Source organism: Olea europaea, unplaced genomic scaffold, assembly GCF_002742605.1.
Source record: "Olea europaea var. sylvestris unplaced genomic scaffold, O_europaea_v1 scaffold447, whole genome shotgun sequence".
NCBI lineage: Eukaryota > Viridiplantae > Streptophyta > Magnoliopsida > Lamiales > Oleaceae > Olea > Olea europaea.
Genome location: NW_019262776.1, coordinates 120,653 through 147,147, shown reverse-complemented (window position 1 = coordinate 147,147; position 26,495 = coordinate 120,653). Strand labels below are relative to the sequence as shown.

The 26,495-nt window shown below is 34.4% G+C and overlaps 1 protein-coding gene and 1 pseudogene across 2 annotated transcripts; both read left to right on the top strand.

Annotated features, from left to right (window-relative positions):
• The window catches only part of LOC111388030, a 15,188-nt pseudogene extending 5,942 nt beyond the window's left edge, over positions 1–9,246 (top strand).
• A 4,612-nt stretch (positions 9,247–13,858) lies between these two features.
• Positions 13,859–20,096, top strand: LOC111388019 (probable methyltransferase PMT20). 2 transcript variants are annotated; one of them, XM_023012676.1, is made up of 8 exons: positions 13,859–14,083; positions 15,505–15,796; positions 15,913–16,061; positions 16,168–16,363; positions 17,005–17,215; positions 17,732–18,407; positions 18,515–18,592; positions 19,732–20,096. In XM_023012676.1, the coding sequence occupies exons 2-8, from the start codon at positions 15,527–15,529 to the stop codon at positions 19,952–19,954; spliced, it is 1,803 nt and encodes a 600-aa protein (XP_022868444.1). In that variant the 5' UTR covers positions 13,859–14,083; positions 15,505–15,526; the 3' UTR covers positions 19,955–20,096. The 2 variants fall into 2 exon arrangements, with proteins under 2 accessions (XP_022868444.1, XP_022868443.1); XM_023012675.1 differs by having other exon boundaries at positions 13,859–14,099.
• The last annotated feature ends 6,399 nt before the right edge of the window (positions 20,097–26,495 follow it).

Below are 26,495 nucleotides of genomic sequence, written 5' to 3'. Positions count from 1 at the left end.
CTCAAGCCGAGCTCGTCCTCGAGCAACCAGCCGAATTCTGCTCGTTCTTCACGAGCCACGAACTGGAGCCGAGCTCGTGGTCCGCTCTGCCCACCGCCATCCCCGTCGCTGTCCGATCCGTTTGCACATTGACCAGTTGACCTTTCTGCGGTCGAAATATCCTCAACTCCCTTTCCAAATGAACAACTCCAACTCTCTCTCTCTCCATGGACGCGGTCACCCTCTCCACTCCACTCTCCCAGTATTCATCTCTATTCAACCACCGGCACTCTCTCTCTAAATCGCCACCCGCATTCTCTCTTCAGCGGCCCAGAAAATTCACGAACTTACCCCCTCAAATGCACCCTCAATTCTACCCTATTCACTTGTTCAACTCAAAATTCAAGTGCCCCATCTGAGGACTCGCTCTTGCTCCACCTCTCTGCCTCGTCCCCGCAGACTCCGACCACTGCGATGCGAGGGGCCGAGACGGACGCCATGGGTTTGTTGCTCAAGGAGAGGATTGTCTTCTTGGGAAATCAGGTTGATGATTTTCTTGCTGATGCTATTATTAGCCAGCTTCTCTTGCTTGATGCTCAGGACCCCATTAAGGATATTCGACTTTTCGTCAATTCCCTTGGTGGCTCCCTCAGGTATGTAGGTTATATAATCATTTGTTTTCTTGGTGCAATGATTTCGGGCAATCTTGATTTTTAGTTTTGTTTGGATAATTAGTAGATATTTGTGATGTCTTCTGTTTGTGTAAATGCGTGCTTTGGCGGGTTGATAAGTTGGCAACAAGGGAGTTGAGAGAGAAAGGAGGAGAGTGGCGGGAAAATTTTATTATCTCAGATCAATCTGAATAGTGTGATACAGGTGAGTATTTATATACAATACTGCTAACCAATCTAACCGAATTAACAGAAAATGAAAGGTACGAAAGACTTAAATAACCCTATACAAATCTAGCTCAATACACCCCCTCAAGATGGGGTATGGATATTCAATACCCCCATCTTGTTTAACAACAGCTGAAATGGTGTTTCTCCCAAAGACTTGGTTAGCAAATCAACCAGCTGATTATTTGACGCAGTGTAGATCATTTTTACTTCTCCCGCTTTGACTTTATCTCTTACCAAATGACAATCGATCTCTATGTGTTTCGTACGCTCATGAAACACGGAATTATTGGCTATGTGTATAGCCTACTGATTATCACAGAGCAATAATGCTGCTCGAGAATTTATAACACCCAAATCACGAAGAATGTTCTTTAACCAGCTCAATTCACAAACTGCAGCCGCCATGGATCAGTATTCCGCTTCAGCTGAGGACCTCGAGACAGTATGCTGCTTCTTAGACTTCCAAGAGATAAGTGAGTTCCCTAGGAATATGCAATAACCAGTTATGGATCTTCTAGTGTCTAAACATGCTGCCCAATCCGCATCGCAGAAGCCTTTGAGATGTAGATCAGATTTCCCTTCCAAGAATAAGCCTTGACCTGGTGTACCCTCTAGGTATCTTAGTACATGATGAGCTGCTTCCAAATGTGACTGATTCGGAGATTGAAGGAATTGACGAAGGACCTGCACAGCATATGATAAGTCTGGTCTTTTAATTGTCAAATATAAAAGTCTCCCTACCAACCTTCTATATACACTGGCATCTGTAAGTGTCTCCCCATCATTTATATTTAGCTTCAAATTGTGCGGCAAAGGAATAGTTGCAGGCTTGGCTTCAAGATACTCAGCATCCATCAACTATTTCCGTTGGCAGATTGATATACCTTTTGAAGTTCTGGCAACCTCAAGTCCTAGGAAATATTTCAGAATTCCCAAGTCTTTTAACCTGAATTGATCATTCAATTCCCTTTTAAATTGTTCTATGCGATGCAGATCATTGCCTTCTATAATTATATCATCCACATAAATGTGAAGAACTGTGAATGAGCAGCCTTCCCGTTTGCTGAACAATGAATACTCCGATTTTGATTGCTTAAAATCCTGTGATAAGATATATGTAGTCAATTTAGCATTCCATTGCCTCAAGTCTTGTTTGAGTCCATAGATGGGCTTGTTCAACTTGCAAATTAATTGCTCTCCATCCACCCCTTGCTGCTCATAACCTGGAGGATTTAACATGTACACCTCCTCATCCAGCTCGCCATGTAAAAAGGCATTATTAATGTCTAACTGATGGAGGTGCCAATTTTTCTGTGCTGCAACAGCCAACAATGTCTTCATCGTGACTAGTTTGGCAAAGGGAGAAAAGGTTTCCTCATAGTCTAATTCAGCCTGCTGCGTAAAACCTTTGGCGACAAGGCGAGCCTTCTTTCTTTCAACTGAACCATCTGCACGAAGTTTGACTTTGAACACCCACTTACAAGCCACTGGTTTCTTGTGAGTAGGAAGTTTGGCGACAGTCCAAGTATCATTGGAAATAAGTGCCTGATATTCTGTATCCATAGCAATACACCAGTCCTGATGCTGAGATGCTTCAGCATAAGATTGAGGTTCATAGATGGTGGATAGAGCCAATGCAAAATTTCCATGAGGAATGGATAACATATCGTATCCCAGGTAATCTGAAATGGGGTACTGCTTTCCAAGCGTAGGACCTTTCACGAAAGAATAAGATTGGAGAGAAGGCCTCTGAGACACCAAACTACAATGGTAATCATGAAGGTATGAAGGGGGTCTAGGAGATCTGTTGGATTTGCGAGGGGAAGGGATAAGTGGAGAAGGAGACATTACATGAGAGGAAGAATCGGAATGAATTGCTGGATTAGATAAGGATCTTGGAGGAAGAATAGTTGAATCTGGGGAATGCTCAGAAGAAGAAATATCAGGAATATGCATGGGAGATGGGATATCATCTTGAAGAAGAGATTGTGGTAAAAAAAGAAACTGATCGGCTTGAGATGAATGAGTAGAATTTGATAAAAAAATTAAGAAGATCATAATGATGAAATGGGAATATATTCTCATGAAATATAACATTTCTTGAAACAAGTATGGAGTGGGATTGAAGATCATACAATTTGTAAGCCTTCATGCCGTGAGGATACCCAAGAAATATACATGGCTTGGCTCTTGGATCAAATTTTGTTCTGTTTCTTTTCAGGGTGGATGCATAACAGAGGCACCCAAAGACTTTTAGATGGGTGTAAGATGGCTTTTCTTGGTATAACATCTCAAAAGGAGATTTGTTTCCAAGGATAGTGGTAGGAGTTCGATTGATGAGGTGTCGCCGTTAATATGCAATCTCCCCAGAATTGATGAGGAAGATTGGCTTGGAATTTTATGGCTCAAGCTACATTAAGAATGTGTTGATGCTTGCGTTCAACAACCCCATTTTGTTGGGGTGTCTCAACACAACTTAATTGGTGTAAGATTCCCTTGGAGTGGTAGAAATCATCCATGTGAAATTCTGACCCATCGTCTGATCTTAAAGTGTTTAGATTGCATTGGAAATGTGTTTAATCAGGTTGTAGAAGGATAGGCCTTGTTTGAGATTTATCTCACATGAGGTATGTCCAGTTCCTCCCATAGACCTTTAAATCGATTAAAGTATGAATTGACAGAGTTATTGTCTTGAGAAATTGATGCAATTTGCTTCTTTATCTCATAAATCCGATTTCCATTACCTTGACTATACCGATCTCTAAGAAATATAGTGAAATCACCTTTCCTATTCTTTCCCTCGACCCTGCTACTAAGAAAGATGTGCACGAATCAACTCTTTGTTAATGGTATGGGAATGGCGCTTCTCTTAGAACTTCTAAAAAATTTGCATTTGGCTGAGATACTCAAATAAATAGAGTAATAGAAAGTATTTGTGTTCAGGGAAGTATGCTTTATGGCTTCCAGGTTTCATCCATAAAAGAGTGGTCTCTCCAAAGCCTACTCCCGGTCGAGGGACCTTAAGCCAATGTCTAAATTTCAGAGTGACTCATATACCGGAAGCGGATCAGGTAGAGAAGGCGAGGTAAAGGCATCATTAGACAAAGAAATGTTCCCACTCCTAGTAGTCTATCTTCAGTAGTTCGCTTGGAAAGTAGTCTTTTGTAAGCAGGAGCGTCGCTCGATCCAGATCTGCTGTGCGGAATCTTTATGCATCACACTTGGATACAGTTCCTTTGGAATGGAATTAATGATCCAAGAGGAGACTACGTGATTACATCGCTTCCAAGCAGCATTCAATAAATCAGTCACGGCAGGTTTAACGATCGATCCATCAATGAATCCTTCCTTGTTTTTGACACTAAGGGCCATGGTAACTACACGACTCCATGTGGCATAATTGTCTTCCGACAGAATAATAGAGATGAGTTGCATCCTTGTATTATCGCCATAATGAAAATAAGGACTATTAGGGTCGCTTATCAATCGATTAGCTAGACAAGCTGCATCTCCAACAACCGCATCTCCAGTAGAAGAATCAGATGGAAAATCAGTGTGATCTGATTGATTCTGGACTTCCATTTGATCATTAGACTCTCTCGCCATTGTCGGAAAACTTCGTTGCTCTGATACCATGATAAGTTGGCAGCAAGGGAGTTGAGAGAGAAAGGAGGAGAGTGGCGGGGAAATTTTATTATCTCAGATCAATTTGAATAGCGTGATATAGGTGAGTATTTATATACAATACAGCTAACTAATCTAACCGAATTAACAGAAAATGAAAGGTACAAAAGACTTAAATAACCCTATACAAATCTAGCTCAATAGGTTTGGTTGAAAGAGTTTCTCAATCTCCCTGACTCCTCCCCAAAAGCCTTGTATATTTATGTATATTTGAAGAGGTTTTGATGCAGCATGTAAAATCAAAAGTTTGTTCTTTTGTGTATGTATAGGGTTTTGAGAGTTCGTGCATTTAATTGAAGCAACTTGGCATGCAGCATAAATATTGTGCAGGGGATTCATGATGGCAATTGGTTGTTTTACCGAGTCATTGTATGAGAAGTGGAAAGGGAGCATATTTAAGTAAGAGACTGATGCTTGAACTGCATTGATTAATAAACTGATGCTTGAAGATTTTGAGATGATGGTGTCGAGAAATGAGGGGATATGAGGCTTTTTGGTTATTACAATTTATAACTTTTGTTGATTGGCCATGTTGTGTTTAGGTGACTTGACATATGAGGATGGGGGAGATTCAATTAATTTTTTTTTAACATATTTGAAGATTTTGTGAGTTTTTCAGTACTTTGGGAAATCAGTGATCGATTAAGTGGTCCTAGAATGCCCTTGAGTTCTAGATTATACTTTTTAAAGCAAAAGGGTTACTGTAAGAAAAGGTCTTGTCCAACAAGGATTTGAAATGCCCTTGAGTTCTAGATTATACTTTTTAAAGCAAAAGGGTTACTGTAAGAAAAGGTCTTGTCCAACAAGGATTTGAAATAACCAATTTTATGCACAAAACTCAGCATGGTCTAACAAGGAGTTGAAGCATTGTTCATTACTGAACAACAACCGATGACAGTATATAATGTTGTCTTTTATCTCCAGAGTTGGAAATGTTGTGTTTAATTGGATTCTAATTTGGAAATGTAGGATGTTTATACTTGTGTATCATTTCCCTCGGTCCCTCATTGTGAGGATACTGCGAATGAATAACAGATGTTGCTTAGAATGGGAAGGCAAAATTATCATTGCAAAAGGGAAGTCCATGGCCGTAGGCGATAGGCTGAAATTAAACGAAGTTGTGTGGTAGTGTGGTAGATGTGTTTACCTTGAAAATGCTGCTAACAGCTAGACGACTCGAACTTTGATTGTAAATAATGATAAAGAACATATAAAGGTGAAAAGGAATCTACGAAAGCATTAATTGGACAGATTTTAGATATACATATCATAGAAGAACCGTTTCATAGATATTTCTCTAATGTTGTTTCATCACAAGTAAATTCTCATTTCTTCCTTATAATACATGGATGGACTAACTTCCTCACGTATTCGAATCTCTCTCTCTCTCAGGATTTTTTTTTTCCTCATAATATTTCAAGGGAGTTAGAAACTGGAGTATGGATAGAGATATACTTCCATGCTTCTTTCAATATTGTTCTTGGGTCTGACTAGGTGAGAAACTGGGGTAAGAATAAAAGGAATCATGTATTTTGAAATAACTTCTGAGGAACACATATTAACACCGTGCAGATGATTTGGACATAGCTAAGTTGCGGATATAAAAGATTTTTCATAGTATCTTATCTTAGGAACTATTAGATAATGAGGCCATTTACAGTTCAGAAAATCTAAAGGTTTTCTTGGTGGGAGATGCCAAAAATTTTGTTTGTGGTTTTATGAAGTGAACAAAATTTTGAAGATTTGTCTTCACTTTCTTTCTCTTTCCTAAGATGTTAGTTTTTATTTATTTATTTATTTATTTTTATGTGCGTAAGTATGCTCTATCTATGCATATCGAGTCTCCACCATGAATTTTGAGGAATCGTATTATGCAGTATTCTATATTGAAGCTACTTCTTATAGTTATCACTTGTTCGTATTATTTCTAAACTTTGGCCATGTTTGATTGGCCTTGAATTCCATGGAGAATGGAAAATGAATTTCATTTTCCAACTTTTTTTTGTGTTTGATCGGACATTTTTTCCATGGAATTTGACTTCCTTTTTGTCTTGGAAATTGTGATTTTCTTGGTTTTTTTTTTTTTTTTAAATTTTTTATTTGACAATGGAAACAAATTATAAGAATTATTGTAAAAAAAGTTTCTTTTTAATTGACAATTTTAATGTAAAACAAAGCTAAACGAACACTAAAAGATAGATGATTTTCTCGATTTTTTTTTTTGACAATGGAAACAAATTTCATCCCCAGTACCAGTAAATCCTATCACTTTAATTGACAATTTTCATATAAAACAAAGCCAAACGAACATCAAAAAACACTTTTATTTTAACATTTTTCACGTGAAAAATTATATCTATCAAACACAATAATTTACAATTCTCAGGAAAATAATTTCTAGGCAATTCAATTCCCTAAAATTCGTTTTCAATTCCATCTTTGCAATCAAACGGACTCTTAGATTAGTAGATGTTACAATTGTATTCAGGAGGAGATCCTGCCTGCACTTTATAAACTTTAGATAAACCCTGAGGGAACGTTTCAGTACTTGATTTGAGTTGGGACTTCTTTCAAGTCTGTTCTGTATTAGGAATCGGCCGCATTATCCATAATGTTGGATCATATACTAAATTGATGACTTTTAGGTGTTTGGCATATAGAAGTTTACCCTTAAGATTTATTTGTTGTTAGAAGGTGGGAGTGATTGCTTCAATGGATTAGCAGCTTCAAATGCTGAAATTTTTAATGCTCATTGCTGCTGCTGGACTCATTTTGCTTGAATCTGTAGTCTGTTTTAACTACCCTAGAATTGTTGTAGTGAAATGAGCGGAAGTATGTTATTTCTATTTGATATTAATTTCTAGGAATGTCTACAAGTGAAAGTTGATGTAGCTTGCCCAGTGGGATGTTATCTTGCTATGTTATTTCTATTTAACTGTTAATGAGTATCTCATCATTGTTGGTCTTGGAACTTTCAAGTCCAATCTTCTGTGAAGAAAAGGACAATACTAGCTTGAGTCTTTATCTTCTGTTCACAAAAGGATTTAACTTCCACAGGAAGTATTCATAAGATGTACAATAATGTAAATAGGAAGTGTACTGTTGAATCTCCTTTAATCATGTTACCCCCTATATTCAACGATGTTGAAACTTGCATCATTCACAAATTCAGCCCTTGTTTGTTATCTATTCTCTCATTCTTTCCCATTAATTTTTCTATAGTATTCATTTTTAACCACACATTCTTCATTAAAGTAATATTATACGTAAATCAAAAACTTTTCCTTCTTTTTTAACCACACATTTCAACATCAATCACTATTCCACAATACATTTTTCCCAAATAATGGATGACAAACACACCCTCAGTTTTAATAAAACTAAAAAGGGAATAGAAGATCCTTGAAGCCTGAATGAAGGTTCCGGTGTTTCTTTTGATCCAAATTTTGAATCGTTGAAATGGAGAATGAACTTGGTTGAACTTTGTGAGGCTTCTTATCAACGACTAGAGCATCAGCCCTGAGCCAAGTGAGCTGTGCTTCAATTTGAATCTTATCTGTGACCTCATCTCGACTGAGCTTGCACTCCAATCCTATCCGTGGGTGAAATTCGTGTGTTAGCATCTGCTCTTTGGGCCTTCACCCATAACTGGATTCATTCCATTAGTTTACTGTTATTGAATTAGTTCTTGCACCATGTTTCTCTATTTTGGATATACTGATTTTCTTTCAACTATTCATCAGTGCTGCAATGGCCATTTTTGATGTTGTACGACTTGTTAGAGCTGACGTCTCCGCAATTGCTCTAGGCATTTCAGCATCAACAGCTTCCTTAATCCTTGGTAGTGGCACAAAAGGCAAATGCTTTGCAATGCCTAATGCACGAATTATGATACATCAGCCACTGGGGGGTGCAAGTGGGCAAGCAATAGATGTCGAAATTCAAGCCTGGGAAGTAACACATAACAAAAAAAATGTCACTAGAATTATATCCAATTTCACTGGTCGCTCATTTGAACAAGTTGAAATGATATTGATGGGGATCATTACATGTCATCTATTGACGCAGTTGAATATGGCATAATTGACGGGGTTATTGACAGAGATACCATTATTCCACTTGTGCCTGTTCCTGAAAAGTTCAAGGCTTCTACATTCAATTACGAAGAGATCAGCAAAGACCCTAAGAAGTTTTTGACACCAGAAATTCCCGACGATGAGATATATTAGTTGGGACAAAACATTGCAGGTATGCTATCTTTGCTGCTGGATATACATGGCCATTTACAAATTTACTACACTTTTGGATTTGATTGTGGTCACGAAAAGTTTTAAGGTTTATTGGATGAATTAGGTTTGGTAAATAAATATGCTTATGCATTTAGTTTTACATTTCAAACACAATAAAACTAATTTCATCTTTATTAGTCCTAGTGGAATCTATTTCAGTATCTTCAATGCTGCTACTGGTTTTTACTGTCTCTTATTCTGTATGAATCCTGTGTAATATTGTTTTCTTGCATTTGCTTACAGTCGGGCAACACGAACATGTAGCTGATGAAGAGGAAACTTCGTGTAATCGAAACTATTCAGGCTCATTATTAGCAGGCTCTGAAGTTCCAGTTCCATCAAGAACGCCACCACAATTTTTGATAAATGCAGATAGTCGAGATTTTCTTGTTCATCTGTTTTCCTTCACGGACTGATCACGAATTTCCTTAACGAGCTGATCACGAAGGGGGGAAGGGGAAAAAAATAAAAATAAATAAATAAATAATATATATATACACACACGCACACATGTAACCACCTTTTCTGCTCGTGTTGGTTAAGATAGGTACATGAGCAAACAATGTTGAAGTTCAATTCAATGACATATAAATGTGACATACATTATGTTGCCTCATTTGTAAGGTACTAAAACAAATATAAGGCCCCGTTTGGCCATCATTATTTGAATTTATAATAAGAGAATAATATTTTTTTTGAAGATTGTGTGGTTGAAAAGTTTTCGATATGAGTGTAATATTATTTTATTGAAGATTGTGTGGTTGAAAGTATGAGAGAAAAAAATTAAATTAAAAAGTTTTAAAGGGGACAAACGGGAGCTAAGGGTTTTAAGAAGATGTGTTGATGTTTCAACTTTCAAGAGCCTATTACTATTAATAAACTAAATTGAGCTGTATTGTGTGCATACCTAGTCGCCGTGTGACCTCCATTATTTTACATTATAATTTTTCTATCTTATTTTTAATTATACAATTTCCTAAAAAATGATATTACACATAAATCGAATTTTTTTTTCCTTTTTTAATCACACATTCTTCACATAAACACAATTCCAAATGCTATAATACATAATAATTGAAACCAAATGGGGGCTTAGTGCGTTTGACAACGTTGATCAGATAGTTTTTAATAGTATTAAAAAAGAAGAATAAATTGAAATTTTACTTATATTACATATTTAGATCGGGTTAAAAATATTTTACCCATCAAAACACAACACCAGTGTTAAAAATGTGGGTTTTGCTTCTTGTACCCGCCCCCCTCACAAGATCGTGGCTCCCTTCTTGTGAAGAGATTGTATACAGAAATGCCAACCTATGTTCATAAAGCAAAGCTCTAAACATATTTCAACAAATTGGCACTATCTGTATTAAAATTGCATTAAAAAAATAATAAAAAAAAAATAAAAAAAATAAAGAGGTGCACACATACATATACGAAAATTTGACATCATTTGTTTTCACTCAATATAAAATATAAATAATAATTATACTGAAAAATTATTGTTTCTGATGTGACTTGAGGCATTCATTTCTTCTCCGATTTATTGAGCAAACAACTAATTCGTTGAAGATTGGAAGCAAAGCTTGTTTGTTAGTGAACAAAAGCCATAATTACTTTTAATGAGTATTGCGGGCTAACCACGCATTTGCTTTCACTTTATGGGTTATTTTGAAAAAGTTTTTCATAAATTTTTTAACTTTTTTTTAAAATAAAAATTGATTAAATTAATTTGTGCGGGCATCATGAAATGTTTGATTAAAATTATTTGTTAGCTTTGATCTTAACTTTTTTTTAACGATTTTTATGTTTTCCCAAACAAGCACATAATCCCTTCTACCCCCTCCCGCCCCTCGTCCCATTAGCAATGACACTTAGTCCTTGTTTGGTGGTCCTTTTTTTGGAAAAACATTGTTTTAAATAGTGATTTTTTGGCAAAAAAAAAAAATTATGATTCAAAAGTAGGAAAAAAAAATTGAATTTACGTATAAAATATTTTATTTTGTAAATATGTGATTGAAAATGAATCTGTAGAAAAATATTTTTAAATAATGGGAGACAAACAGGGCTCAATTTTATTAACAATTGAATTAATGAAGAAAATAAGTTAAAATCTTGTTCATTAGAGTTTATGACAAAATATATATTAAGAATAAAAATTGTATAATTGATGATTAGCGTTTTAAAAGTAGAATCGACCATTTCATTTTGACCATAGAAAATTCTGGGAATGAGAATCCAGTTCATTTCCTTTTCTTCCCCAAATCGAATTTCGTGAATGACAATTGATAATGACCATTTTTTCTTTTTTTTTCCTTTTGTGTTTAAACCAATATAAAATATTTTATTATTTAATTTTATCCTTTTTATTTCTTTCAGAGTTATAAATAATTTTCACTTTATAATTGAAATCTAGTTCAGATGATAAACTAAACCCCCGTTTGATTTCCATTTTCATAAGAATGAGAATGAGAAATATTGTCGTTATGGATCCCACACAAAATATAAAAAGTCAAATATGATTGTTTGATATAATGAATAACGGTCATATTTTTCATTTTTGTGACCAAAGAATAGAAATCAAAAGGGGCCTAAATGCCAAGATATTGATACCGATTAACCGAGATATCATCACTAGGTGTAAACTTTCTTGCATTAATATGTGGATAATAATTTAATCTCTCGGCATAATTTCATCTCATATTTTAGCGAATAAAGCCATTTAATCAGGTTTAAAAAGAGGGAGTGAAGAGACAAATTGATGTGTCAAAAAATAATTGGACGTTTTTGTTTTAATTTTTCAAACTATCAAATTATGTATCGACATGTGTTCCATCTAAATTTGAGTATGAATGTATACTATGATTATACTTTAACATTGATAAGTTTACTATTTCATCGATTTTCAATTGCTATCAGCTATGCAGTTGTGGAAATTCGAAATAAATAAATAAATAAACATTTTGATTGCTAAAACAAAGTATTCAACCACCTTTGCCGCAACACCAATAAATGAAAGAGTACGGCAAATTAATCAGTATTAAATTCTAGGATGAATGGGAAAAAGGTGTGGGTTCCACCCTCGACCATTGTAAATTGAAACAAGGAATATCTTTCTACATGACGATATCTTTGTACTAAATATTAAGCTCTCGTTTGTTTCTCATTTTTGGAAGAATGAGAATAAAAAATATAGTCGTTACGAATTTCATACAAGAGATAAAAATTCAAATTTGGTAATTTGATGTGATGAATGATGGTCATATTTTTCATTTTAATGAGAAAAAATAGAAACAAAATAAGGGCTAAATAATGAAGTTGAGAATAAAAAAAAAAAAAAAAAAAAAAAAAAAAAAAATTGAAAAAAAAAAACAAAAAACCAAAAAAAAAAAAAAAGAAAAAAGAAAAAAAAAGGGAAGAGAAGTAGCGAAAAAATGAAATCCATAAGTCTTGTTTTTAGTTTTTTAAATATTTCCGCGGTAGAAATCCTTCTCCTATCATATGAAATTAAGAGAAAGGAAGAAAGTTTCGAAGAGAAAGCTTATGTTTGAATCTCAATCTTTAAAAAATTATTTTTTCTCAAATTCATTTTCAGTTACACATTCTTTCAGTAAAATGATTTTAGACACAAATTTAAATTTTTTTCCGTATATTTAATCCACACATTCTCCAAAAGACCATATTACGAACCCAGAAAATGGGTTCAAATAAAAACTAAACTAAAGACATAATTTTTGTAAAATCTTCCGTCACATCGTTAATATATTATTTTGTTTTCCGCTCTAAAACTCTTTCTCTAACTCTTTCATTCTTTTCCTTAAAGCCTTCATCGGTGTGGTTGCACCTCTTTTCCCATGCTCGTCACTCCACGGAAATTTTTAATGACATGTAATTAATAGATATCACGTGTTAATTTAGTCTATATACTGTTTCAAGATACATATTATTACTAAAATAGGACTCAAACGGGACTTAATATTTAACCTTTTTATTAGTTCATTTAGGACCCAAATGCTACAATTACATTTTCTCTCAACTAACGATGCATAAAAGAAAAAAGTATAAATCTTAAGTCATTTGGTCAACAAAGATTTTGAATATGGACAAAACTTTTCTATATTTTTTTAATTTAATTTTCGGCTCATGCGACAAATTTTCTTTAAGAATTCACCTAAACACTGAAAACGCTCTTTAAAAAAGCGTATATAAGTAGCGTAAAGAAAGGGGTGAAATTAAATAAATTGTTATAATGGAGGGACCTACTTGTTTATATCTCTTTATTATTTCTACTTTTGTTTCTTTATTTAAAGAACAAACACTCACCAGCATCTCTTACCCAAAAAAAAAAAGAAAAAAAAAAAAAAAGGTTGAACCCCAATCTTGAGGACCTTCATGGCCCCATCCAATTTCTAGAACTTTGTGAGGGAGGTAAATCGCGAGATGTGCTTCAACGAGATAGGGAACAAGAACTATTTGTACACTACACCTACAAAGAGTCCAACTTCATATTTTAGAAATCGAACCCCATACCGAAATTATCAACAAGGCTTAAAATAAGCTCCGTCCCGTCGTTTGCACCACTAGCGTATGGCCCGGGGCCTCACAAGCATCTCTTTTTTTTTTTTTTTTTTTTACAAGGGGTCCAATTCTTGACTAATCCTTGGGTCTGTGATCCGGCCCCTCTTCACACAGTCCGGTTAATCGCAGGATGTGCCTCCGACTGACCAGGGTCCGAGCGCTCCCCACCTGGTCTGACAAAGTGCCAAGCAAGCCAATCCAAATTGCACCTTGCCTTCCAAGAATAATCCTTGCCTTTCAAGTTTCCACTTGCCTTCCAAGAATAAATCATTGTCTTCCAAATGTTCCCTTGCCTTCCAAGAATAAATCCTTGCCTTCCAAGAGCCCCATGTTTCGAACTCACGATCTCTGCTCTGTCAGGTTTGACGGCGTCCGTCCTTTGGCAGTGAAGAAGTGCCCTGTGGGGCCCTCACAAGCATCTCTACATCCATGCGAACTCTTCCTCTTCTCAGCTCCCCCCTCTCTTTAATTCTTTCTCTGACAGTCTCATAAAATTTTTATCAGCAAGATCTCTCTTCAAGGCCAACCTGAAAGTAGCTGATTTTGTTTTAATTCAATATTTGAAAACGGAGACTTGTGTGCACAAAGTACACCCAATTTTGTATCAGAAATACACGTTTCTGAACTTTGTATGTGTGTTTACAGATAAAGGTACACACTGTAGAAGGTACTTTTTTTTGTTTTTTGTTTTTTTTTTGTTTTTTTTGGGTTTTCTGGGTCTCTCTCTTAACATTTTGCGTTATGCTATGTAATCAGCATTACTTCATTGCGATTTATCTCTTTGAGGAAAAAAGTAAAATGGTAATTGGGTTACTTAGGAAATGGGATTTCTTTAATTTTTCGAATCAGATCTGATTTTGGACATGGGTCACTCTTTGTCCCGGAGTTTATGCAATTATACTGCCAAAATTAAGCATATAAATAGTTTTACATATAAAAATTGCATATGTTTTTTGTGCTTTCTTTCTCAATATGTCTATGACTGTGTATATACTGTTTGGGATAATTATATATCAGAAAATCTTGCCTGAAGTTTTTATGCATTTGGTGAGGTTGTTTTGGATCTTTGTGCTTGGTTTTTTTTCTTCGGAATGGGAATCAGTTGGTTGGCTAACAGCCACAATTTATTCAATAGCAACATTTTTTTCCCAGAACTTTTAAGGGATGATTAAATTATCTCCACATTTTTTTTCTATTAGGATATGCATATCAATGTCATTGTGCAGATTCTTTAAGTTTCTTGTGCGTTTGTTGGATTTTTCATGGTTTCAGTTGGGTGAGATTATTTAATTGGCTTCATTTTTCTCTCAACTTTTGCCGACTTAGTGGCAAAGAGGGCCCTCATTATGACAAGGAAATTTCATAAAGGGTAGGTCCCAACATCATGTGGAAAATATAAAGAGAAAGTTACTTGAAAAGTGTAATGTGTCCCTAGTTACGGTGAGATATAGTTTTCACAGATCTTAAAGCTAATTCATAGTGGCTATCTTAACCATAATTCCCAGTTTTTCTTTGTCTTTGTACTGTGTTTCTTCTCCATATTTAGCCTAATTTTTGTAATTTGTATCCTTCCTAGATTTACATTTTTCATGAATTGAATCTTCTCTTCAAGCTGCAATTTTATCAATTGCTGCTAAAGAGTTTATGTAATTGCATTACTTATATATGTTACATGTGGTGTACTATTAAGCATTCAACTTATAAATAATTTCGTTCTTTGAGCATTGCTTTTGGATTAAGTATTGGTAATAAATCATTTTATTGGATGCTAACATTTGGTGATTGCACGGGTCAGCAATTTGATCGAAATGGTCAAGAAGCTTTTGCTTTTCTCTATACTTAATTGAACTTTTCTTTTTTATGATTGGGACCTTTTTTTTTTTTTTTTGACAATTTGGAGATGACTTTTGAAGGTTCCTGCTTAGCTATCTTTTAACTTTTTTATTCATTTTCTTCCACTAATTAGAAATGGGTTGTGAATTTTGGATATAAAAGAATTACATCTCTTCTCTATTGATATAGATTTATTCATATGCAGTAATTTACAACTTGTCTTGTGAACGCGTGTGCAGATAGTAAATAAATTCTTAGACCATGAATCCCAAAGATGGTAACCCCACACATCAACACGATAAAAGTTTTGTGACAGTCCCCATGGCAATAATAGTTGTTGTGTTATGTGGGTTTTCATTCTATCTTGGCGGAATGTTTTGTTCGGAAAAGGACAGATACGTAGCTAAGGACATTACTAAGGCTATTGAAACTTCCAAGGAAATGGTTGCATGTCCTCTCCAAGCTAAAGAAGTAACTTTTCCTGAATGCAGCATTGATTATCAGGATTACACGCCGTGCACAGATCCAAGGGTACTTTCTATGATTTATCTCATTGTGACCTTAAGGTCTTTTTCTTGATTGGGGATTTAATTTTTTACTATATTGTGTTAAAATATAATATGGATGACATAGTGCTACTGTTACAGAGGTGGAAGAAGTACAGTATTCATCGGCTTATTTTTCTAGAGCGTCATTGTCCTCCGTTATATGAAAAGAAAGAGTGCTTAGTTCCACCACCTGATGGCTATAAGTTTCCTATACGATGGCCTAAGAGTAGAGATGAGTGTTGGTACAGGTAATAAGTATTTTCCTAATGTTATAAAGCATTTTTTATTATAAAGAGGTTTGGATTTTTTTTCTTTTTCATTTTTGTGTGATGTATTTTAGCTTTCATAATTCAGGAATGTCCCCTATGATTGGATAAGCAAAAAAAAATCAGATCAACATTGGCTGAGGAAAGAGGGGGATAAGTTCTTCTTCCCTGGTGGGGGAACCACGTTCCCCAAAGGTGTTGGTCCTTATGTCGATTTGATGCAAGATCTGATATCAGGAATGACAGATGGGACTGTCCGGACTGCTATTGACACTGGGTGTGGAGTGAGTCCCCTTCATGATACACTTCATCCATACAAAGAATTTTTTTCCTTATCATGATAGATCAAAATATTCTTATGTTGTAATTTGCACTCTATATCATTTATTACCATCCTTGAGACCTTATCCCATTGATTTGAGGTTCGGTGATGCCCCTATCAATGCTCAAGGAAAGCAAATACGTTTTCATAATTATGAAGTTAAGGAAAACTTTCTAAGGTGTAACTTTGTTATTTTATGTTTGTATTTGATAACAGCCTTCAAATATGATTATTAATTTATGGGTAGGCTTGACTTTGGAGCAATACAACTAGAAATCTTAGTGCCAAAATCCCATATGGGAATCTTCATTGTATATCATCTTTCCACATGTTGCATTAGAATTTTGTAATGCTGTATGCATGCTTGCCAATATTGTCAGTGTACTTGTTATAACATATAATAATGATTATGTCTGTTATCTTTTTGTCATGTCACTGGGGGTTGGGGAATTAGGTGTTATTTATCGTTACAGGTTTCCATGAACAAAGATAGTTCTTTAATCCGAAAATAATACAACTTCTCCTTATTTATTTTATTATTTTTCGGGACATTTTAGATGTACTTGTCTTGAGATTTGAACTTCTTCTCACACACATGTTTAGGTTGCCAGCTGGGGAGGTTATATATTAGACCGTGGGATTCTGACTGTCTCTCTTGCTCCAAGAGATAATCATGAGGCTCAGGTTCAATTTGCTCTGGAACGTGGAATTCCTGCAATTCTGGGCATCATATCAACACAGAGACTTCCTTTCCCTTCAAACTCTTTTGATATGGCACACTGCTCAAGATGCCTCATTCCATGGACTGCATTTGGTATTACCCTCTCAATCAGAGGCTAAATTTTTTTCTAACCATGCTCCATAATATATTAGCTGGTTCCATTTTTTCCTTTGCTTGCTTATGAACGTCTTCCTAGAGGACTTCAATGTATTTAATTTAATATGAAGTTTGAAACCCCTTTTCAACAATGTGAACAGAAGCTATGATTCTTGATGCACTTGGAAATCATCTTAGTTATAAACATCTTTCTAAGATTATCATCAAAATTTGTACAGGTTATGAATAACACAAGGTTGTTGAAAGAAACATCATGTTGCCTTACTTAATCTATTTTGCACTGCATAACCACTTCGATCTAGTGTTAATGATGTTAAATTCATCACACGAGTCTAAATGCATATGTTTTGAATTTAACATCATTAAAACTAGACCGAAGTGGTTATGCATTTCAAAATAGATTAAAATAAGGGATTGTATGCATAGCTGCATGACATGGTTTTCTTGAAATCTAACGTCTACCTTAACTAATGAAAATTCCATCATTTTCAGGCGGTATTTACCTTCTGGAGATTCATCGTATACTGCGGCCTGGAGGCTTTTGGGCACTCTCTGGCCCACCAGTGAACTATAAAAGACGCTGGAGGGGATGGAACACTACCATTGAAGAGCAGAAATCAAATTATGAAAAGTTACAGGACTCGCTAACTTCAATGTGTTTCAAATTGTACAACCAAAAGGATGACATTGCTGTTTGGCAGAAATTATCAGACAATAGCTGCTATAAAAAGCTCGAGACTCCTGACAATTACCCTCCGAAGTGTGATGATGGAACAGAGCCAGATTCGGCCTGGTACACTCCACTTCGGCCATGTGTCGTGGTTCCAAACCCGAAGTTAAAGAGAGTAGCATTAGAGTCCCTCCCGAAATGGCCAGAAAGGTTGCACAAGGCTCCGGAGCGTGTTGCTGATGTTCGTGGAGGCAGTTCTGGTGCTTTCCAGAATGACGATAGCAAATGGAAGTTACGGGTGAAGCATTACAAGAAGTTGCTTCCTGCAATTGGGACCGATAAGATAAGAAATGTAATTGACATGAACACTATGTATGGAGGGTTTGCGGCCGCTTTGATTGATGATCCGCTATGGGTAATGAATGTCGTTTCTTCATATGCTGCAAATACGCTTGCTGTGGTTTATGATAGGGGCCTTATAGGAGCTTACCATGACTGGTAATTTTATCGAGACTTGTAAATACAGTACAGAATGCAAAATAATGTTTTCATTAAATTCTATGATTGGAAGATATATGTTGAATCACTTAGTTTTGTTTTTGTAGGTGTGAGGCTTTCTCAACTTACCCTCGAACATATGATCTTCTTCATCTAGATGGACTCTTCACAGCAGAAAGTCACAGGCAAGACAATCAAATACCTATCCTGATAGTATATTTTTTGGATGATTTACAATTTTTACCATCTCATGGTTTGCTTCGTTTTCTCCAGTAGCATCCCTATAGTTTAACATTACACAAACAAGCTATCATGCTTCACAATCATACAGATGCCAGGGAGTTTAAGGATATAGGTCTGAGTGTTATAGACTTATATTGAATCCCACACATGAAATATGCAAGAGTACAGTAATATAAATGTCCATTTTTTGTGGGTGTTTTGGGAATTGAATTCTTGCTGAGTAGAGGGGCTTTATGTGTATGTTCTGTAACCTTTATTTATCTATAAATCTGGCAAATCATTGAGGTGAAATATTTTCTTCGCGACTTATCTAAATTGGGTTGGGTGTAGGTAAGAGTAAGACATCATTATTAAGTTATATGACGCATTAATATTTCTCAGAAGCATGTGAACCTTGATTTCTTTAATTATCATCTAAATATAGACCATTGCTACATTGATAAGTAGTAGATGTTGTTCATTGAAGAGTCATATTTTGTTAAATTTTCGAATGAAACTGTATAGTTGGCAAAATCTGTAAAAAAAATTACTTGATGCTGAGGTTTGTGGAACTGATGGTCTCAATCATAACCCGCCGAGTTAATAGTCGAATCTCCTCGTATGAGAATTTAAGCTATTAGAGAAAAACACATTTATTTAAATTTAGTCTTTAACATGTCACATAAGTCCAGCCCGGGGTTATTATTTTCATTAAAAGCCTGATGTGTTCATAATTTTCATTAATGCGTATATCAGGATGAACCTCATTGTTTAAAAGTTTAAGCTATTGGGGGGTGGCACATTTATTTATTTATAGCCTGTTTGAGCCCCATTTCTTTTTTGGTCTAGAATGCATTTTGAAATGGTGTTTTGATGGAGGTGTGTGGTTAAAACATAAGGAATAGTTTTAGGTTTGCATGTAATATTATTTTATTGAAAAATGTGTGGTCGAAAATAAAAGAGAAAAATGTATTTTGGAAATAATGAGGATCCAACAAGGGCTTAATTTTAGTTTTCAATGCTATAGTAATGAGGTCTATCTATACTAAAATATACGATCAATAAGGATTTTTGTTTTGACGCAATTTATTTGCTTGGACAGGTGTGAAATGAAGTATGTTCTCCTCGAGATGGATCGCATCCTCCGGCCAAATGGATATGCAATCATCCGAGAAACTAGCTACTTCGTGGATGCTGTTGCTACCATGTCTAAGGGAATGAGATGGGGATGTCGCAAAGAAGATACAGAAAGTGGCGTTGAGATGGAAAAGATCTTAATTTGCCAGAAAAAACTCTGGTATTCTTCCAAGAAAACCTCAAGATGATGAATGAAAAATGCATTCATAATACTATAGGAGATAAGTGTGTTATATAATATTAATAACTCATAGGTTATGTATAATATTGAGGTTCAAAACATTTGAAGATTTGGTTTTTTCTAGTTTTTAGTGATTTATTGATATAATATAATCTATTTCTTGAGGAAATTGCATTACATGTCAATTTTTGGCTTTACATTTTCAAAAATATCACATTTTTAAAGCCCTTGCGAGATTGTCATTTTTAGACATTTTTGCCCTTTTAGATAATTTAAATATCCTACATGTTCTTCAATAAATGAGATTTGACTAAATGACAATTGTAAAAAAAAATTGAAAAAAAAATGTCACATCCAATTAACTCAACTTTCAAATTTAACCAAAAAATAAAAATTGAAAAAGGTGAATCCAAAAACCAAACAAAAAATACAACCCAATTTATCATTCAAACATTCACTAACACTAAACTCACTCCCCTCTTGCATTCTATTCGTGAAAAGCCCATTCGTCGACAACCACCGTTATTCAGTCAGTTGGTGTCGATGACCACCGTTAATTAGTTCACAGTTGACGAAAACCATCATTAATCTCTTGAGATTTGTTTTTTCCTTTCTTTTGCAGTTTTTGCTCACTTCACTTCTGATTCTTCGAAATTTAGGGGGGTTTTACTTTTTGTTGTTCACGTATTTTTCCTTGGATTGGTACAATATGCATTAGTTTTTAGATTTTTGTTGTCTATGTTTTTAGTTCTACAAAAATGTTAACATTAGGGTTTATGTAAATTATTTATGAATTTAGCCCACTATGTTTGATAGAGATTCAACTATTCTCTTCCTTCATTAATATTCTTTTTGTTCTCTTTTATGTTCATTTCTTTGCCCTACACGTGGGAGTGTTGATTTTTACAATTTATGTGCATCTGAGATATCTTTTCGTATTATCCTCTGTTTTAAAATATTTTAAGTGAATTGTTTAATTTATCAAAATGAAAGTCTTGATAGTTATGAATTTTTGACAGATATCTGACTTTTTTGCTTTGTTGTTGTACTTTGTTTTTGTAGATTCTCATCTTATTCCTTAATATACAAATTAGGAATCGATGACATGTCCATTAATATTACAAATGTTGTTATGTTATTATTTGACATTTTGGATAAATAATTCGGACATACTACTTTTGCGTAAGCGATGTCCCTGACATACCAGTGGCGACCACTGTACTCGTTGAAGGCGATGATGCAGTTAACACAAAGAGGTCGCAATCAACATGTGTTCGCTTTCCTATAATATCTACCATGACTCCATACACTAATGGGAGGAGAAAGAAGGTCAAGAATTAGTGCCCCAATAATTTTGTTAATTCTATGATTAACATTAATTGGTGATTGTATACTAAATGACAATAATAGGGACAATTCTCTAAGAATTCGATTTTAAACACATTTTGGTGGTTGTATATATTTGTGCTTATGCATCTTTAAGAATTCAACAACCATTGATGTGGGCAAAATTTGCGTACGTCATCGACTATAATTATTTATTATAATTTTGTCATGGATTTATATGGTAATGTCTGTACAGAATGTTGTGCAATAGCATATCGTTATGTATCTCATTTGTAGTCAAGTTTGCAACCAACCATCGACAATGACAAAAACCTTCGTTGGGACTTACAGTTTCACTTTCGGGATGTGATGAAATCTTTTGCTTGTTGAACTTAAACACGACTAATATCTTCAAATGGTAAAGCAATTTCAGTGATAATATGAATGCAGAACATATAATGCAGCATTATGACATGCAAAAAAAAAAAAAAAAAATCATGGACAAGTTAGGAACAGAAATATTTTGTCGGGACCGACAGTTGAACTATCAGAATATAATGACTTAATCTATCTATATGAAAGCTTTGCTGTGAAGTTATTACTACACGACTAATGTTTGCAAATGATAATGAAACGAAAAATGATAATTTAATTTAAAAATACACAACACCATCATTCGATCGTGCTGAATACAATTCCAACCAGTTTCAGACATCAAGCTTATATACGTGAGTGGTGCTACAATAGGGTTGGAACATGTGATCCGATTATGACCAACTCTATCACAACAAATGCATTTTTTGATTCATAAGGTACATTCGTATCTGGATCGCTTATGTTGTGTGGGTGAATCTATCCCCTCTCTACTTTTATTTGTCACCCACATGAACAATTTTTTTCCCATATGACATAATGAATCTCAAATTATTACTCACACCTGAAAAGTTGAGATTATAATGGTAAGTGTTCTGTACAATCAATATATCAGCATTTAATAGCATGAAAGTGGCACATTTAAATATTTAAATCCATACAATAGCAAAAGTCAAAATCGATAGTTGAAATGTCTAACCTGACGATTTTTGCAAGTCGAGTTAGACAGTTGAACTGTTGGAACTGACGAAAAGCATATATGTGGATGATTGAAACAAATTCTTCATCACTTAAGTATGATCATGAATATTGTATTACTAAATGACAAAATCTTCTTCCCAAGTAATTTGCATAGTAAATCATTAAAACGACAATCCTTGAAAACATTTATTGGGTTTGATCGGAAGAAATTATTCACAACATTAAGCCCTTGTTTGAGGCACATTATTGGACAAAAAATGAAAATTCTGACAGTTAACCATAACATCTAGTCGGTTTTATTGACTTCTCATATCTTGTGTGGAGCCCAACTGCATATGCAATAGCTAGAATTCTCATTTTAATGAAACAAATAATATGCCCCAGACAGGGGCTAAAGGTGATAATCAATTCTCAATTACTTGACATTAACTTCCCAAATAAATAACTCAATATTTCATTGAATATGGAATTCCTCACAACATTTTGTAGAGGATATTGATATCTTTATTCCAAAAGATTTGAAAATTCAAACAAATTAATGAAAAATAATTTCGAAAATTTTGAATTAATATGACATTGTTGTATTTAATATTTCAAAAGTATTAAGTTGTAAGATAAAAAATATAAACAATTTTTAATATATTAACATCTTAAAATGGATGATCAATCCAATAGTAATATCTTCTTGACGAAGAAATTGAGAGATGGTTAGAAAACTAGGATTTTTTTAATGGTAGAAGAAATTGGTTTATGCTCTTATAGTACACAAATTAAATTATCACATCATAGCATTAGTGATATTTAAATTAAGCATTAATTAGCATTAAATGCTCAAATATGTGTCACTAATGGTAATATGGACTTTCACATCAAAAAGTGACATTTTTGAACATCTTTAGTGAGAATTATTATTATTATTATTTGTGAATTTTCAAATTTAGTCATATTTATGAAAATTCTCTATAATCTTTTGTGAGGCTCTATGCTTTTTCAGGTTTTATTTGATCTTTCTTTCTCCCTCTGTAACCCTTTCTTTGCTAGAGTAGTGTTTGGATTTTCAATAAGATGTTTGCAAATTCACTCCACTGTATTTGTTACCAATTAACCCAACAGTAAAAAATATTGATATAGTCGATCTTAAATTAATTGAGAGCTAAGCTTAATTTGATGTACCTTCTATCATTTTCCTTCGATTAAATATATTGAAACCATATTTTTTTACAAGGGCATCACATTTTATTAGCATGACATTTCTGTATATTTACTCGTTGTCACACTCATATCACTAACATTTTTTTCACCACAAGATTATCAAATCTTCATTAATTAGCACGTCTTGTTCATAATGACGGTTTTAAAGCATGACAATTCTATATATTTACTCGTCACATTTGTATCACTAACATTTTTTTCACCACATTTTGATCATCAATTTTCCATTAATTAACACGAGCTCTGCTCCCTGTCTTGGTTTGGGGACAGGGTTGAAAACAGGGGCACCCCTATTGGAGGGGTGCCTGCCAAGCCGGGACAGAGGGTTTTATCCTAATTAACACGCCTTGTTCAAAATGATCAGTTTTATTGAAAAATTCTATTAAGAGTAAAATTACTTATCTGTCATCATCATATTTTTAGACAAACAAGAAAAAGATCAAATCCAAGATTGTGACAAAATATTTACCCCTCATTTTAAAGCATGCCAATAAAAAAAATAGGATGAAAAAATTGTCACATTGATTACAAGGTGTATTAATTACTGAAAAATGTGCCAACGGATACACTATTCCTTTCATGGACCCGAAGGCGTTAAGAGGCCCTCCTGGTCCAATCTTAGACACTCTAAGATTTTTTTCACGTTGAAAATACAAGCCGGCTAGGAGAAAACAAAATGTACTTTGAAGTAGTCACATTTGGGGGAAATTATTTATACAATGTTTAATTTTTTTTTTAATGAATATTAATCTTTGCACTTTAGTGTCATTTTTGTCACAAAACTTTAATTTATTATTGATTCATCATTGAACTTATAAAATATTTTACTTTGGGGTTCATTTCAGACCAAATATCCTGGAGTTAAAAAAAATAAAAAAATCCAAATTAACGTAATGGTCTAACTGAAATATTTTATAAAGTTATGTAACCGAGGTATTCGTGGGCATTAATGAAATTTACTCCGTCCTGGTAGTCTAAGTCGAACTCAAAAAACCCTAGCAACTGGATCGATCCTTCACCGCCATTACTATATATAGCACTTCAACACTAAAACCCTAGTCTCAAATGCTTCATCTGCTTTCATTCAACATGTACGGCCGCCTTCTATTTCATCGTCTTCTTCGGTGCTTGTATGCCAAAGTTTAAAGATTTACCTCAGCTAATTTTGCCCATTTGTATGGTTCCAGAGTTCTACGCTCACATTTGGTTGTACCTTGATTATTATTAGTTTTTATTTCCATGCGTGATTTGCTCTTCTGGCTTGTATACCTGTGTTGCACACTACGTTTTGGGGGTTGTACCTTTACTTACTGTGCGTATTTATTTAGTTCCTGTTGTGCTTGTTATGGATATGAATACCCATTTATTGGCGAGTTTCGCTGTTGTTGTACATTGATCTTTAAATGTAGCGCCTTTCGAATTATGTTCAAGTTCCCACTTTTTTTCATTTTTTTGGGTGCTCTGATGATTTCTTCAATGCTCTATAGTCTGTACATTTCAAAGATTTTACCTTGCTAATTAGGGCCATATATCCAAATCTGTTTAATTGTTTTATGCATTGGTTAATTTGGTTCTGTAATTATCACTTGTTCAGAGGTTGCAACTTGCTTAATTTCCATTTATCCCCATTTACATATTTTCTTGTGACCGATTAGCAAACCATGTAAGCTCTAACATTTATGTTAAACATGCTGGATTTTATATTACTTATGGGTGTTTTCTTGGTAATTATTGGTGATCAATTAGCCAGTCACATCAAACAATTCGATGTGTGAATGGTCAGTAAGTCACCTATATTAGCTCGTGTTTAATGGCCTGTAATTCGTGAATTGTGTACATATTCATACTTGTATATGTATAATATGTTTTCACTTTTCATATTGTCCATTGACGCTACATTTCATCTCTCATTAATGCCCATAATGTAAATGTCGGAAATGATCTCCTATAAGTATCGGTGTTTAGCTTATGTTAAACACTGATGACATGACAAACCATTTAATTGGTGAATCATTCATTCTTGATGTATATGTATGATTTTGACCAAAGGATACTGTCGCATGTTTGCTCGGTATTTCTTGTTCATATATATCTGAACCCATTAACTATAATGGGTTTACCGAGCTACAACAGGATAAGCCTTGTGCTTCAGACCCCATTTGAGATTCATTCGGTTTAAAAAGTAATCATTCAAATGGGAAAGGAAAAGGTTGGAGAAAAATCGTTTGCTGACACAATTTTGCGCCCAAATACATGCAGGTTGTGTGGGGAAATAAAAAATAGAAGTATGTGTTTAGTGGATCATCATATTTTTTGAAACATGAGCAACTTATACAACAGTGAAATAGCTTTGATCTGTGCAAATGGTCAGTAAGTACACCTATTTCATTATGTTAGTAGCATAAATTCAGAGAGATTGCTAGTTCCTTGATGAGGCTATTGCCTACATTTGGCTTAAATATGCCATTGCATTTGTTCTCAATGATTTTATTCTTGCCCAGTTGGAACATGTCTATTTTTTTTCCATAATTTTAAATTTTGGATGTCATTTAATTTCTTACAGAATTATTGTGTGAGATTCTCCTTTTAAGATTAAAAAATCAATGCGTGAGATTTGGTTAAGATTGAGTCTCTCTTTTGACATCAGTGCTTTATTTTGTCCGCCGGATGCTTTTCATAATGCATGTAATAAAAGTCAAAAGTTGGTGTATATATTAGAAAATTAAGTAGTTTGATTCTAATGGAGGGATTGATTTCTCGGTATTTACAGGTCTACGGTGGTCATATTTACGTTTATTGATGTAGATGATCTTGCTTATGAACCTAGCTTAATGGGGACAATGAAGGCTTCTAATCAGATGCTCTGCCTTTTGTTGTGTTAGAGTTGGTTCTGTGTCCTTTATAAATGATAACTGCAATTTGTGCCGTATTATTAA